At 34.2% G+C, this 13,786-nt stretch overlaps 1 protein-coding gene and 1 pseudogene across 2 annotated transcripts; both read right to left on the bottom strand.

Moving 5' to 3' along the window:
* Positions 1 to 83: 83 nt before the first annotated feature.
* Positions 84 to 11,019, bottom strand: LOC108321721 (heat shock cognate 70 kDa protein). Of its 2 annotated transcripts, XM_052873282.1 has the most exons (6): positions 10,707 to 11,019; positions 8,952 to 9,192; positions 7,892 to 8,842; positions 5,612 to 5,676; positions 2,008 to 2,209; positions 84 to 1,809 (listed from the first exon to the last, which is right to left on the bottom strand). In XM_052873282.1, the coding sequence occupies exons 2-6, from the start codon at positions 9,169 to 9,171 to the stop codon at positions 197 to 199; spliced, it is 3,051 nt and encodes a 1,016-aa protein (XP_052729242.1). In that variant the 5' UTR covers positions 9,172 to 9,192; positions 10,707 to 11,019; the 3' UTR covers positions 84 to 196. The 2 variants fall into 2 exon arrangements, with proteins under 2 accessions (XP_052729242.1, XP_017409053.1); XM_017553564.2 differs by lacking the exons at positions 5,612 to 5,676; positions 7,892 to 8,842; positions 8,952 to 9,192; positions 10,707 to 11,019 and adding an exon at positions 2,371 to 2,530 and having other exon boundaries at positions 2,008 to 2,243.
* A 292-nt stretch (positions 11,020 to 11,311) lies between these two features.
* On the bottom strand, positions 11,312 to 13,410 carry LOC108321633 (heat shock cognate 70 kDa protein-like; annotated as a pseudogene).
* Between the last annotated feature and the right edge of the window lie 376 nt (positions 13,411 to 13,786).

The raw sequence follows: 13,786 nt of genomic DNA, 5'->3' as shown, positions 1-13,786 counted from the left end.
AGTCTAAAAACAATTACCCATATTGAAGAAATGTATACCCCACATAATTATAGGCATATCCACCTTCACATTAACAAGATGTAGAAGAAAAACGTGTTCAAGGATTGATAGTTGAAACTGGAAATAATATATTGTTTAGATAGCATGCTTCATAAAGTTTTACATTTTTCACCAACATAAACTTGAAACAAACTAGTTAATCTTTCATAATGGGTTCAATGAGGCTCTTCACCCTGTGCAGATGATCCACAAAAACCTCTGTTTCTGTCTGCTCCCTAGCATCAAGCAATTTCTCGGTCTCTGCAATTGCCTTGTTGATCTTCGTTTTCTCTTGTGGATTATCTACATCATCTATAGCATTCCTTATCTTGTAAACGAAGTCATCCAAAGCATTAATTGCTATAACTTTCTTTTGGTACTTCTGATCTTCAGCCTTGTATTTCTCGCCTTCTTGAATCATTCTCATAATTTGTTGAGTTGATAGTTTTCCCATGTCGTTGGTTACGGTAATCCCATTCTTACTTTCAATGGTTTCATCCTCAGCAATTACAGTTAGGATACCATCAGCATCTATACTGAAATATACGGTTACAGGATGGCCTCGAAGAGCTTTAGGATTGCCATTAAGATTAAAGAAACCAAGCAAATTGTTATCGCTTGCTCTTGTCCTTTCACCCTCGTAAACCACAATAGAGATAGCAGATTGGAAATCTTCGACTGTTTCAAATCCTTTCTTTTTTACAACAGGAATGGTGGTGTTCCTAGGAATCACGACACTCATGAGATCTCCTTTTACAGATATACCAAGTGACAGCGGCGTAACATCTAATAACACTAAGTTGGGGACAAATTTGTTGCCTTTAGTCAGCAAAGCAGCCTGAACTGCTGCTCCATAGGCAACAGCCTCGTCAGGGTTGATGCTCATGCACAGTTCTTTCCCCTTGAAGTAGTCTTGCAATAGCTGCTGTACTTTGGGAATCCTAGAAGAACCACCAACCAGTACAACATCGTCTACATCACTCTTGTCCATCTTAGAATCAACAAGACACCTTTCTACTGTCTCCAAACACCTTTGAAGGAGGTCTAAGTTAAGTTCTTCAAATCTTGCACGAGTGATTGATGAGCAGAAGTCAATGCTCCCAGATAAAGCATCTATCTCAATGGTGGTATCAACAGCAAATGAGAGTGTTCTTTTTGCTCTTTCACACGCAGTTCTCAACCTCCTCAAGGCTTTCGGGTTCCCACTTATGTCCACTTTCTGCTTCCTCTTGAACTCCTCAACAAAGTACTTCACCATTCTGTTATCAATGTCCTCTCCTCCAAGGTGTGTGTCACCAGCAGTGGCCTTCACTTCAAAGACATCACCTTTGATTGTTAGCAGAGACACATCAAATGTTCCACCACCAAGATCAAAAATGAAAATATTCTGCTCTCCGACGCAATTAGCTCTCTTGTCGAGGCCATATGCCAGAGCAGCAGCCGTGGGCTCATTGATTATCCGCATAACATTGAGGCCAGCAATGATACCAGCATCTTTCGTTGCTTGTCGCTGAGAATCATTAAAATAAGCAGGCACGGTAACCACAACATTCTTAACCTCTGATTCCAAGTACGCTTCTGCAATCTCCCGCATCTTTGTAAGGACCATAGATGAGATTTCTTCAGCTGAGATTTGTTTCTCCTGACCCTTGTATGAAACAACCATCATGGGTTTTTCATCAGAATCAGCAATGACCTTAAATGGCCACAACTTTAGATCGTCCTGAATAATGGGATCACTATATCTTCTGCCGATTAACCTTTTCACATCTGCAAAATTGTTGTAAGTCAAAGTAGTCTTGTGGAATGATACTTACTAATTTAAAGTTATAGAACAAATTAGAAAACTGGAGAAAAGTATAAATAAATGATGAATGTTAAGCTATCATTTGGCACCTAAACACCAACACAAACAGCTAGCGTAAACATTTAAACAAATTCACACGCAATAGAAAAACAATTTTTTACCAAAGAGAGTGTTGGTTGGGTTGATGGCAGCCTGATTCTTAGCAGCATCACCAATCAATCTTTGATTCTCTGTGAAAGCCACACAAGAAGGCGTAGTTCTATTGCCCTGGTCATTGTGAATGATCTCCACTCGACAGTGTTCTTCTAGCCATACAGCAACACATGAATATGTTGTGCCAAGGTCGATTCCCACAACCCATTCCTTGTTTTGTTTTGCCATTTTCTTTCAAATGATACTAAAATGTGTTCAAAGTCAAAACAAGTGAAGTAAGCCATAGAAAGTAATGTTGCATACACGAAGAACCCATTTTGGCCTTAATAAACAAAACATTGAACATTTTGGCATAAAGGTGTAGCCTTTACCTTGAACTAATGGTGAGTAAAGCTGTGTTTTTGGAGCCTTTCCTTCAAAAGCTTGTCAGCAAAGAGTATAGAATAAAGTGAAGTAAGGTGCTTCTCTGAAAGATTGATATTGGGAATTGTAGTAATATAACTTTGTCTAACCCTAATACTTCGCCAGCAAGCTACCAATTGATTTGACTCAAAAGTACTTCCTTTTTTTTAATTTAATAATATTCACCCTTTAAAGTTTAGTTTTTTAGGACACTCCACTGTTACAGATGAGCAACACTCTAATGGGGAACAAATAAAATAAAATTATTAAACAAAATTTGGTTTAACTTTCTAAATTTAAATAAAAAAAACATACTATATTATTTTCTTTAAATAGTAAATTAAATCATAACTATTAAAAATTGATAAATAAGTTCTGCCTTTGTGTATGGTAACTAGAAACATGTATAAAACCTTACATAAGGTGGATTGTTTTTTCTCAGGTCACCTCTAAAAAAAACTTGATACTATCAATTACCTTTCCTCCCTCACCCATGCTATTTTATCATAATTATTTACAAGAAGTAAAAAAGTATTTTATATTTAAAATTGACACATACAGTGACTAGAGTCCAGAGGTGAAGAAAGAATATATTATTAATTATTATATTATAAATAAAATCATTCGTACATATAGGTTTATATATTTTTTTTAAGTATAGAATGTTATTTGAATTTTTTATTTGAAAAAAAAAGTTGATCATTCTAATAGTTATCGTTTTTTATCAAAGTCGTAAATAGATTCCTCAATTTTGTTTTAATTTAGTTTGTAAACACCACCATGGTGTTTATAAGCTCGTCACTTGAATGGCGTTTCCACAATTTTCCATCATGTGTTTTGTCATTAGAGCCAACGCTAACAATAATCAACTTCAGCGTCATCCATTTCGTACAAATCATGCTCGAATCTATAACATCAAATCGCGAATATGTGAATTCACCTCGCAATAGCTGTTTTGTTCCACCATTGAACCCTAATTCTCAGAGCCCAAATCGCATATTTGCAAAAATCGCAGTCATGGAAACCTTGCGACAACGGTTTTGTTCCACCATTGAATCCTAATTCGAAAAACCCAGATCATAGATCTGCAAAAATTGCACAACCATGAAAACCTCGTGACAGCGGTTTTGTTCCGTCGTTGAATCCTAATTCGCAAAGCCCAAACTGCAGATCCATGGTTACTTCATGCCATCAGTCACCGTGACACCACTGTTCAACGTGCCACCACTGTCATCCATTCACGCCATCATCACTCATTCACGACAACAACAACCACAAATCTTCGTCATTCATCCCACCAACAGAATCCATCACGAAATCAAGAGTACCATGTTCGACCTTCATTATACATGTCAACCTCATAATTTCTTAAAATGTTTTAATCAATTTAATGACAAGAGCAGGATTGCATCAACTTTTCATAATACCGAATTGAAATAAAAAATAATTAAAGAATCAATTTGTGAATTTGATAAAAAAAATGGAAACCATTGGAATAATTTAACAAAAAAAAATGACAAAGATTAAAATAACTTCAAAAAAATCTATATATTATTAAAAATCTTCTTTACCTTCAATAAATTAATGAAAAAACAAAATTCCAGAAATAACTATTCTGGATGATAAGACACTCACTGATGGCAAATAGCTATTATATTAATTAGTTATTATATTTTTTTATCAAATATAATAGATTTAAATTTATTTTATATAAAATAATTATAAATAAATAGAGAAGCTTGAATAAAATATTATGATATACAAAATATAATTTAAAATATGTGTTCTAAAATTATTTAACTTTAAATATATTTAAAATGAGATTTCAATGAACTGGTCTTCATTGTATAAACTAATACCTGTTTTATAATATAAAATCCTTTGAAAATTTAAATATAAGAATGAATTATTTATAGATGATAAAATAGGTTATAGAAATTAACGGAAAAAATAATGTCACATATGTTTTATTCTCATATAAATGAACTGTTAAGTTTTTTTTTAATATACGAGCTTTTATTTCATGGTACTTCCTTTTCAAATCTTTTTAGTTTTTTTTGAAATTCAGGTTAGTGCAATAGATTTTAGTTAAAGTTGAATTAATACAACTGAAATCAATATATAATTAAAATAATATTTGTAGAAGTGTTTTATTGAGTATGAGTCCTCATTTGAATAGTCACAATTATATGTCTATTGGCTCATAAACCTAATGGTTAGCTTATAACCATCTTTTACAAAGTTATTTAATATGAAAATATCTTCAACAAGTATACACAAGTACCAATAAACGATATCCTGTTCTAGTGAAGGTTGTGCTTATCAGAGGATATATATAACCTTTGGTTTGGGAAACATAATATTTGTTATTCGGTCATTGTATCCGCTATTCAACATTGAACTTACAACTTTGGGGGTGTAATCCTCGATATTCGATAGATAGTTCATCAATTGCAAAGTATTTGATAATCGTTCTATTAGTTGTACTGGCTACAAGGTATCTGGTAGATGATATCCTATTGGTATTTTAGATATTGGAAAGTTATTAACAATATATTTATGTAACTTGCTTTAAACATGTTTTAAAAATTTCAACAAAATTAATTATTTTTTATTGATATATAATTTACTTATATTTATGTTAAGAAGTGGAGGAAGGTAGGAATGACTAAAAGTGCCAAGTCTAGTAAGTGGTGAGTGGATCTGCTAGTCGATCATAAAAGATAGATTGGAACAACATTTTCAACCTAGGAGTCCGAATCAACCCTATAATCCAGCATGTGAGTTTATGAGTCAGTTGAACAACCTAGCTTTATTAAAAAAATTGAAATTCACGTCATGATCCTTTATATTAACACAACTTGACAGTCCGATAAAAAACTCTTATATAACTCAATCAAAATCTAAAATAACCTAAATAATAACCCTTTTTAGCTTTTTTTACCCAAAATCAACCGACAATCAACTTGTTTTCATGTAAAAAATAATAAAATTTAGTTTGTTTTCATGTGATATTAAACTTTTAATGATAGAAAGAAAAAAAAAGTAGACAAGCCAGACCAGTAACCCCGACAATAGATTGTATTGGATTGTAAAATTTAACTCGTTTTCAATTGATAGAATATTCTAGTATGGCTCGTTATTTTAGGTCTACGTTAGACTAAGCTTAAACGAATTAGGTTAACCATTTAGATTCCTTAGAAAAAGAACTAGGATTTGAAGTTTTCGCGGTCCACCAAGAACAATGCGTAATATATTTTTCTTTGGCTTATACTCTTTGGTGGAACACAGATTGGATCGAACTTAATTTTTCAGACAAAAAATAAATACTATATAAAGATTCTTAGGTCAACATCTGTACAATAGTTTCTTCATGGACACAACTAAAGATTCCAATGCCTCAAGCACACTGTCAATGGAAATAATGCACATGCACCTTTGAGAAGAATTAGTCAAAGTAATAGTCAGTGCAGATGGAAAACAGTCCAAAGATCATTCAGCAAAAATCCATGGCAGCAAAAGATAACAACAATTTATAACAATGTCCACTAAAAATATATTTTAACTTGAACATTGTTCAGATAAAAACAATAAGAAGAAAGTCTGTGTTTATCTAAAAAGAAATAACAGATCCGCATCAGATAAAATCTAAACTAGAAACATCTAAATATAGCTGCTAATGACACTGTCAAGAGACAATCCAACAAACAAAATTCGAAACATTCTCAATACCTTCACTCAACAAAGCACCCTGAACTGCTGCTCCAAAAGCAACAGCCTCATCAGGGTTGATGCTCTTACACAGATCTGTCCCTTATTGTTTATTCCCATAAACTACTGTTGGCGTCTGACGTTAAACTTCTGAATGGAACTTGGAAAACCAAAAGACTAAGAGGATACTCATTAGATTCCCATACGCAACTTTGATTACATCACATAGAAAATGATGACAAATATAACATTTCAATTTCTAATGATAAAAAGACTCTGTAATAATTCTAAGGAGATTCACCACTGTTTTTTTAAAAAGTATGTAATAATCTCAATCATTCTACAAATATAACGTATTTTATTTCTCCCTTTTATAAAGTGAAAAAAAAAAATCATCTCTAAAATATTGTTGCGTATGTCATCATCTACCCTTACTGCTTAGAATCTTTTATGTAGTAAAAGCAAGATATTGATAACTTTGTTTTTAGTCATTTGTATTCAATATACATTAGGCTTTTCAAATTTTATGGTTCTAAAGGATTTCTATTTTAAACCTTTTCTTTCATATTGTATTATTATTAATAAATAATTTAATTATAATAGTTTTAATGAAAGTGTAAGATAAAATAGAAAAATTAAGTCAAGGAATAGGAAAGTTCATATTAAACTATATAAGTCAATTAAACCAATAAATTTCTTATAAATGAAGAACTAGTGACTTTTGAAGAATAAAGACTTTGATACTTTTAAAATTCTTCTCTGTTGAAAAATATGAGTGTTCGTCACATTAAAATAGAAGCAAACAAAATTTACAAAAAAAACTATACTTGAACAGGCTAAACTGCGAGAATTGAAGATTCCAAAGATAAATCAAATGTAAATGATTTGCATTTGCAACAATAACCATTTCCAAACCAAATACTATTACTACTACACTATCAAATATTCAAACGATACCTGCCAAAACACAAAAGTTTGATTTTATCACATGTTAAGGACAAATCAGTGACACACAAAACATAACAGCTTAAAACAACTAGACAATCTTCTCCACGACCATCAGAATTTGTAAATTAACTATGACGGTGTTTTCCTTTTACCAACCTTTTTTTTCCATGACCATAATTCGTTCACTGATTGCTTTAAGATCTTTCAGAAAGTCTTCAATAACAACTATATCTTCCATCTCGTTCCGCCTATCAAGCATATCAGTTGCTCTAGAAATTTTAGACATGATATCTTCCTTTTCTTTCGAGCTCATATCCTCTGTCTTTAAAGCCTTTCCGATCTTATAAACATGATAATCTAAATCATTCATTGCTTTGGCCTTCTTGTGAAACTTCTCATCTTCAGACTTATAATTCTCTGCTTCTTTAATCATTTTACTAATTTCTGCATTTGACAGTCTTCCTTTGTCATTGGATATTATAATTTCATTCCTACTACCGGTTACTTTATCCTCAGCAGAAACGGAAAGAATGCCATTTTCATTTATTGTAAAAGTCACATCAAAAGGATAGCCACGAGGAGCTGGGGAAAAGCCAGAAATACAAAAAGAACCCAACAAATTATTATCACTGGCTTTCACTCTCTCGCCCTCATAAACCTCAATCTTGGATGACAATTGGTCATCTTTGCTTGTCTCAAAAACGTTTGTCTTCTTTATAGGAATAGTAGTGTTCCTAGGAATCACAACACTCATGAGATCCCCCATTACCAATATGCCAAGTGAAAGCGGAGTAACATCTTTCAATACCAAATCTGGACCATTCTTAATGCCTTCGGTCAAGAGAGCAGCCTGCACAGCTGCACCATAAGCAACAGCCTCATCAGGGTTTACGCTCTTGCAAAGATCCTTCCCATTGAAAAAGTCTTGAAGTAGCTTCTGCATTTTGGGAATCCTAGAAGAACCACCAACAAGGACAACATCATGCACACTACTTTTCTCCATCTTAGCATCCCTAAGACACCTATCTACTGTTTCCATACACTCTTCAAAGAGATCACAATTGATTTGTTCAAATTTTGCTCGGGTCATTGAAGAACACAAATCAATGCCTTCAAATAAATTATCTACCTCAATGTTTGCAGTAACAGCATATGAGAGTGTCCTTTTTGCTCTCTCGCAAGCACTTTTCAACCTCCTTAAGGCACGTGGATTCCCACTTATGTCAACTTTACTTTTCCTTTTCATCTCCTCCACAAAGTAGTTCATCATTCTATTATCAATGTCTTCTCCGCCAAGGTGAGTGTTTCCGGCAGTGGCCTTAACTTGAAAGACTTTGTTCTCAATAGTGAGAATAGACACATCGAATGTACCACCTCCAAAGTCAAAAACAAAAATATTTCGCTGTCCAACACAATCATTTCTTTTATCAAGACCGTATGCAATTGCTGCAGCTGTCGGTTCATTGATTATACGAATAACATTGAGACCTATAATAGCACCAGCATCCATGGTGGCTTTGCGCTGAGAATCGTTGAAATAAGCAGGCACAGTAACCACTGCATTCTTCACAGGTTTTTCCAAGTATGCCTCTGCAATGTCCCGCATCTTTGAGAGGACCATGGATGATACTTCCTCCGCAATAAGGATCTTCTCCTGGCCTTTGTACTTAACAGAAATCGTGGGTTTGTCATTGACACCGGCAACAACCTTAAATGGCCATAACATTTTGTCTTTCTGAACAAACGGGTCACTGTATTTCCTACCGATCAACCTCTTAGCATCTGCAAGAGTTTAAAAAAAATATTGTCGTGGTCTATTTTTCCTGCTAAAAGTTTACAGGAAAATCACAGAAAGGAAAAAACAAGTAATAGTTTAAGAGTAAAAATATACCGAAGATGGTGTTCTCTGGATTGAAAGCAGCCTGATTTGCAGCAGCATCTCCTACCAACCTTTCATGGTCCGTGAAAGCAACACAAGAAGGAGTGGTATTGTTACCTTGATCATTATGAATGATCTCCACCCTATTATGCTGTTGCTGCCACACTGCAACACAGGAGTATGTTGTGCCAAGGTCGATTCCTATTACCAATCCCTTTTTGGCTTCGGCCATTTTTCTTTGTACGAATGAAGACTGTGAGATAGAATAAGCAAAGTATGGATGAATAGGAAGGGTAGATTTTTATACTTAGTAACAATGAGAAAATGACCCCAAACACGTCTGAGTTGTTCCGATGAACAGGGTCTCTTCGTGCATCGTGCATCACAAGAAACGAACAGACTTGCGCCCATTGACAGTGTGACAGTTATCATGATGGGAAATGATAGTCTGAGAAACAAATTTTTACTTTCAACATTATTTTTTTTCTTTAAATATAAAAATTTATTCTTTTATAATATTTTATTGTTATTAGTATGTGAAATGAATGAAAATATGTGTTCCTTTATTATATAATTATATTAGAGTGATATTTTTTGAAAAACTAATACTATTATTTTGTGTGTATTTTCTGAACACGAGTGAGTATTGTGAAAGACGGATTTAGAAATTTTCTTCGTGTTTGAATTAAGCGATTTGAGTGGAGAGGTAAGCGTGGATTTGTGAGATGTGGTGCACATGCCATCCTCGATGCAGAGAAGAGATTTCAGAGTGAAATGGATGATTTTATAATATTATTCCTAAAATGTGCAAAGAAAAAAATCGGTTCTCCGATGTATGGATCCGATTCTGTGCAAACATGAAATAGAAGGAATTGACTATCTTAAACTTTCATTTTCGTTCTCCGAATTCTTTGTCGGAGGAGGTACTTGCTGTAACCACATCACTCCACCGGTATTTGAAATTGTAACTCATGTATGTTTATATTCAGAGTATTCTTCCCACACTTCATTTAATAAAAAGTCAAAATTTAATTAATCAATTAATATTTTTTAATCACATTTCGTTTTCTATATGTACTCGTTTCTCTTTCATTATGTTTTATGTTACGAATTTCAAAAAAATACATATATAATAATTAAATAATTACAAATAAATCCAAAATAATATTTAACAAAATTTACAGATGATAATTATTATTTAATTTAATAAAAAATTTAATAATTATTTCAATTTATAAAAAATTAAATAAAATTAAATCATAATAAATAATATATTATGAAAATAATAATATGTTAAAAAATAACAAATTCAACAAAATTTAACAAACAAATAAAATAAATAAAAATATATTAAGAAAACATTTTATTTATCAACTAACAAAAAAAATTAAATTTATTATACTAACCTAATAAAAATAAACCTAATAAAATAAATATATACTAACCTAATAAAAAATTAACCTAATAAAATAAATATATACTAACCTAATAAAAAAATTAAAAAACCTAGAAATCAAACCTAAACGCTATTCGAAGTGCGGCGACAACTAACGCACATGAATGTGCGGTTAGTGTGAGCCGCCTCGGAAACCTTCCGCATATCGATACGCGGTTTCCCTACTTTCCACACTTCCAAGTGCGAAGTCTGCGACCACTGATGTTTAAGTAGCTGTTCTCCGGCAACCAACACCAACACCCAGCGAACTCAAAAAGCACATGCATATATTTGTATGACAACAAATACCTACATTTTATCAAGATACTAACCTGGACGCCAGAAAGCACCTGAGATTTGTGAGAAATCAAGCACGGAGGAGAAACACAAACAGCTTGGCACAAGAGGGAGGAGAAAAGAGAGGCAGAGGAGACTGGAGAGAACAATGGGAGAGGAGGGAGGGCGGAGGAGGGAGGAGTGATTTAGAAGGGGGTGTAGGGTTTGAGGGTGAGATGCGACAGAGTTCAAGTTTCAAAATTAGTCCGCCTTTTAAAAATTCAAAATATTCTTGTTGATTGTACTGAGGGATATACTTTGGAATTAAAATATATTTTGGAGATGGAGGGAGAATGTCTCTTATATTCATTGAATAGAATTGGTCACTAAATAATCATGAATAGTAACCGAAAAGGATATACAGGATAAATAATACTGACCGAGTTCAAATAAAAAAATAAAATAGATTACAACCAAACTGGAAAAAGACCATACACGACAACTAGAAAAACAGAAATTGGCAACAGAAAACAGAAAAAATAAAACTTAAACGAAATTACAAATAAAAGTCAAATTTAAGTATATTCTAACAAATGATTGATGATTGAAACTGAAAATTTTATATTGTTTAGATATCATGGTTCATAAAGTTTTACCTTTTTCACCAACATAAACGTAAAATGAGGCTCTTCAACTTGTGCAGATGATCCACAAAAACCTCTGTTTCTGTCTGCTCCCTAGCATCAAGCAATTTCTCGGCCTCTGCAATAGCCATGTTGATCTTCGTTTTCTCTTGTGGATTATCAACATCATCTATAGCATTCCTTATCTTGTAAACGAAGTCATCCAAAGCATTAATTGCTATAAATTTCTTTTGGTACTTCTGGTCTTCAGCCTTGTATTTCTCGCCTTCTTGAATCATTCTCATAATTTGTTGAGCTCATAGTCTTCCGTTGTCGTTGGTTACGGTAATCCAATTCTTACTTCCACTGCTTTCTTCCTCAGCAATTACAGTTAGGATTCCATCGGCATCTATACTGAAACTAACGGTTAAAGGATGGCCTCGAGGAGCATTAGGATTGCCATAAAGATGAAAGAAACCAAGCAAATTGTTATCGCTTGCTCTTGTCCTTTCACCCTCGTAAACCTGAATAGACACAGCAGATTGGAACTCTTCGATTCTTACATATCCTTTTTTTTTTTACAACAGGAATGGTGGTGTTCCTAGGAATCACGACATCCATGAGATCTCCTTTTAAAAGTATACCGAGTGACAACGGCGTAACATCTAATAGCACTAAGTTGGGGACAAATTTGTTGCCTTTAGTCAGCAAAGCAGCCTGTAGTGCTGCTCCGTAGGCAACAGCCTCGTCAGGGTTGATGCTCATGCACAGTTCTTTCCCCTTGAAGTAGTCTTGCAATAGCTGCTGCACTTTTGGAATCCTAGAAGAACCACCAACCAGTACAACATCGTCTACATCACTCTTCTCCATCTTAGAATCAACAAGACACCTTTCCACTGTCTCCATACACCTTTGAAAGAGGTCTAAGTTAAGTTCCTCAAATCTTGCACGAGTGATTGATGAGCAGAAGTCAATGCTCCTAGATAAAGCATCTATCTCAATGGTGGTATCAACAGCAGATGATAGTGTCCTTTTTGCTCTCTCACAAGCAGTTCTCAACCTCCTCAAAGCTCTCGGGTTCCCACTTATGTCCACTTTCTGCTTCCTCTTGAACTCCTCAACAAAGTACTTCACCATTCTGTTATCCATGTCCTCTCCTCCAAGGTGTGTGTCACCAGCAGTGGCCTTCACTTCAAACACATCACCTTTGATTGTTAGCAGAGACACATCAAATGTTCCACCACCAAAATCAAAAATTAAAATATTTCGCTCTCCAACACAATTAGCTCTCTTGTCAAGGCCATACGCCAGAGCAGCAGCCGTAGGTTCATTGATTATCCGCATAACATTGAGGCCAGCAATGGTACCAGCATCTTTTGTCGCTTGTCGCTGAGAATCATTAAAATAAGCAGGCACGGTAACTACGACATTCTTAACCTCTGATTTCAAGTGCGCTTCTGCAATATCCCGCATCTTTGTAAGGACCATAGATGAGATTTCTTCAGCTGAAATTTTGTTTCTCCTCACCCTTGTATGAAACAACCATCATGGGTTTTTCATCAGAATCAGCAATGACCTTAAATGGCCACAACTTTAGATCGTCCTGAATAATGGGATCACTATATCTTCTCCCGATTAACCTTTTCACATCTGCAAAATTAGTCATTTTATGCATTTCTTAAAGCTTGTTCCTAATAGAGCAAGAATTTAAGGCTATTCCACAATGATGTTAGTCAAAGTAGGCTTGTGGAATGATACATACTAATTTAAAGTTATAGAACAAATTAGAAAACTGGAGAAAAGTATAAGTAAATGATGAATGTTAAGTTATCGTTTGCGCACCCAAAAACCAACACAAACAGCTAGCGTAAACATTTAAGGGAATTCACACGCAATAAAAAAACAATTTTTTTTTACCAAAGAGAGTGTTGGTTGGATTTATAGCAGCCTGATTCTTGGCAGCATCACCAATCAATCTTTGATTCTCTGTGAAAGCCACACAAGAAGGCGTAATTCTATTGCCTTGGTCATTGTGAATGATCTCCACTCGAGAGTGTTCTTCAAGCCACACAGCAACACATGAATATGTTGTGCCAAGGTCGATTCCCACAACCCATTCCTTATTTGGTTTTGCCATTTTCTTTCAAGTGATACTACAATGTGTTCAAAGCCAAAACAAGTGAAGTCAACGCGAGAAAGTAACGTGACATAAAGGAAGAACGCTTTTTGGCCTTAATAAACAAAACATTAAACATAATCATCGACACATGAAATGACCAAGTATCCTATCACAAGTAATTAATGACACTGAGAAGAAAAGGAAACTTCAACTTTCTGAAGTGAAAACCTAGACATACATGTGTATCACATCTAACAATTTACAGAAGATGTACTTTATATAAAAGAAAGATATATGAAGGTGTTGATTCAGAGCCTTTACCTTGAACTAATGATGATTAAATCTCTGTGTGTTTGGGGTCTTTCCTTCACAAGATGCTTCTCTGAAAGATTGA

This window comes from Vigna angularis, chromosome 2, assembly GCF_016808095.1.
Source record: "Vigna angularis cultivar LongXiaoDou No.4 chromosome 2, ASM1680809v1, whole genome shotgun sequence".
In the NCBI taxonomy this organism is placed as follows: Eukaryota; Viridiplantae; Streptophyta; class Magnoliopsida; order Fabales; family Fabaceae; genus Vigna; species Vigna angularis.
Note: the sequence above shows the minus strand (reverse complement) of the source record. Positions and strands in the feature narration are given on the sequence as shown.

What these genes read in the sequence shown, in the direction of transcription:
- LOC108321721 (XM_052873282.1), bottom strand. Translation starts at nt 9,171, where the DNA reads ATGGCCGAAGCCAAAAAGGGATTGGTAATAGGAATCGACCTTGGCACA. An exon ending in GGCTGCTCTCTTGACCGAAG is followed by an intron (nt 5,677 to 7,891) that starts GCATTAAGAATG and finishes GTTCCACCAAAG; the next exon opens with AGTATAAGCCAAAGAAAAAT. An exon ending in CCCAACCAACACTCTCTTTG is followed by an intron (nt 1,810 to 2,007) that starts GTAAAAAATTGT and finishes ACAATTTTGCAG; the next exon opens with ATGTGAAAAGGTTAATCGGC.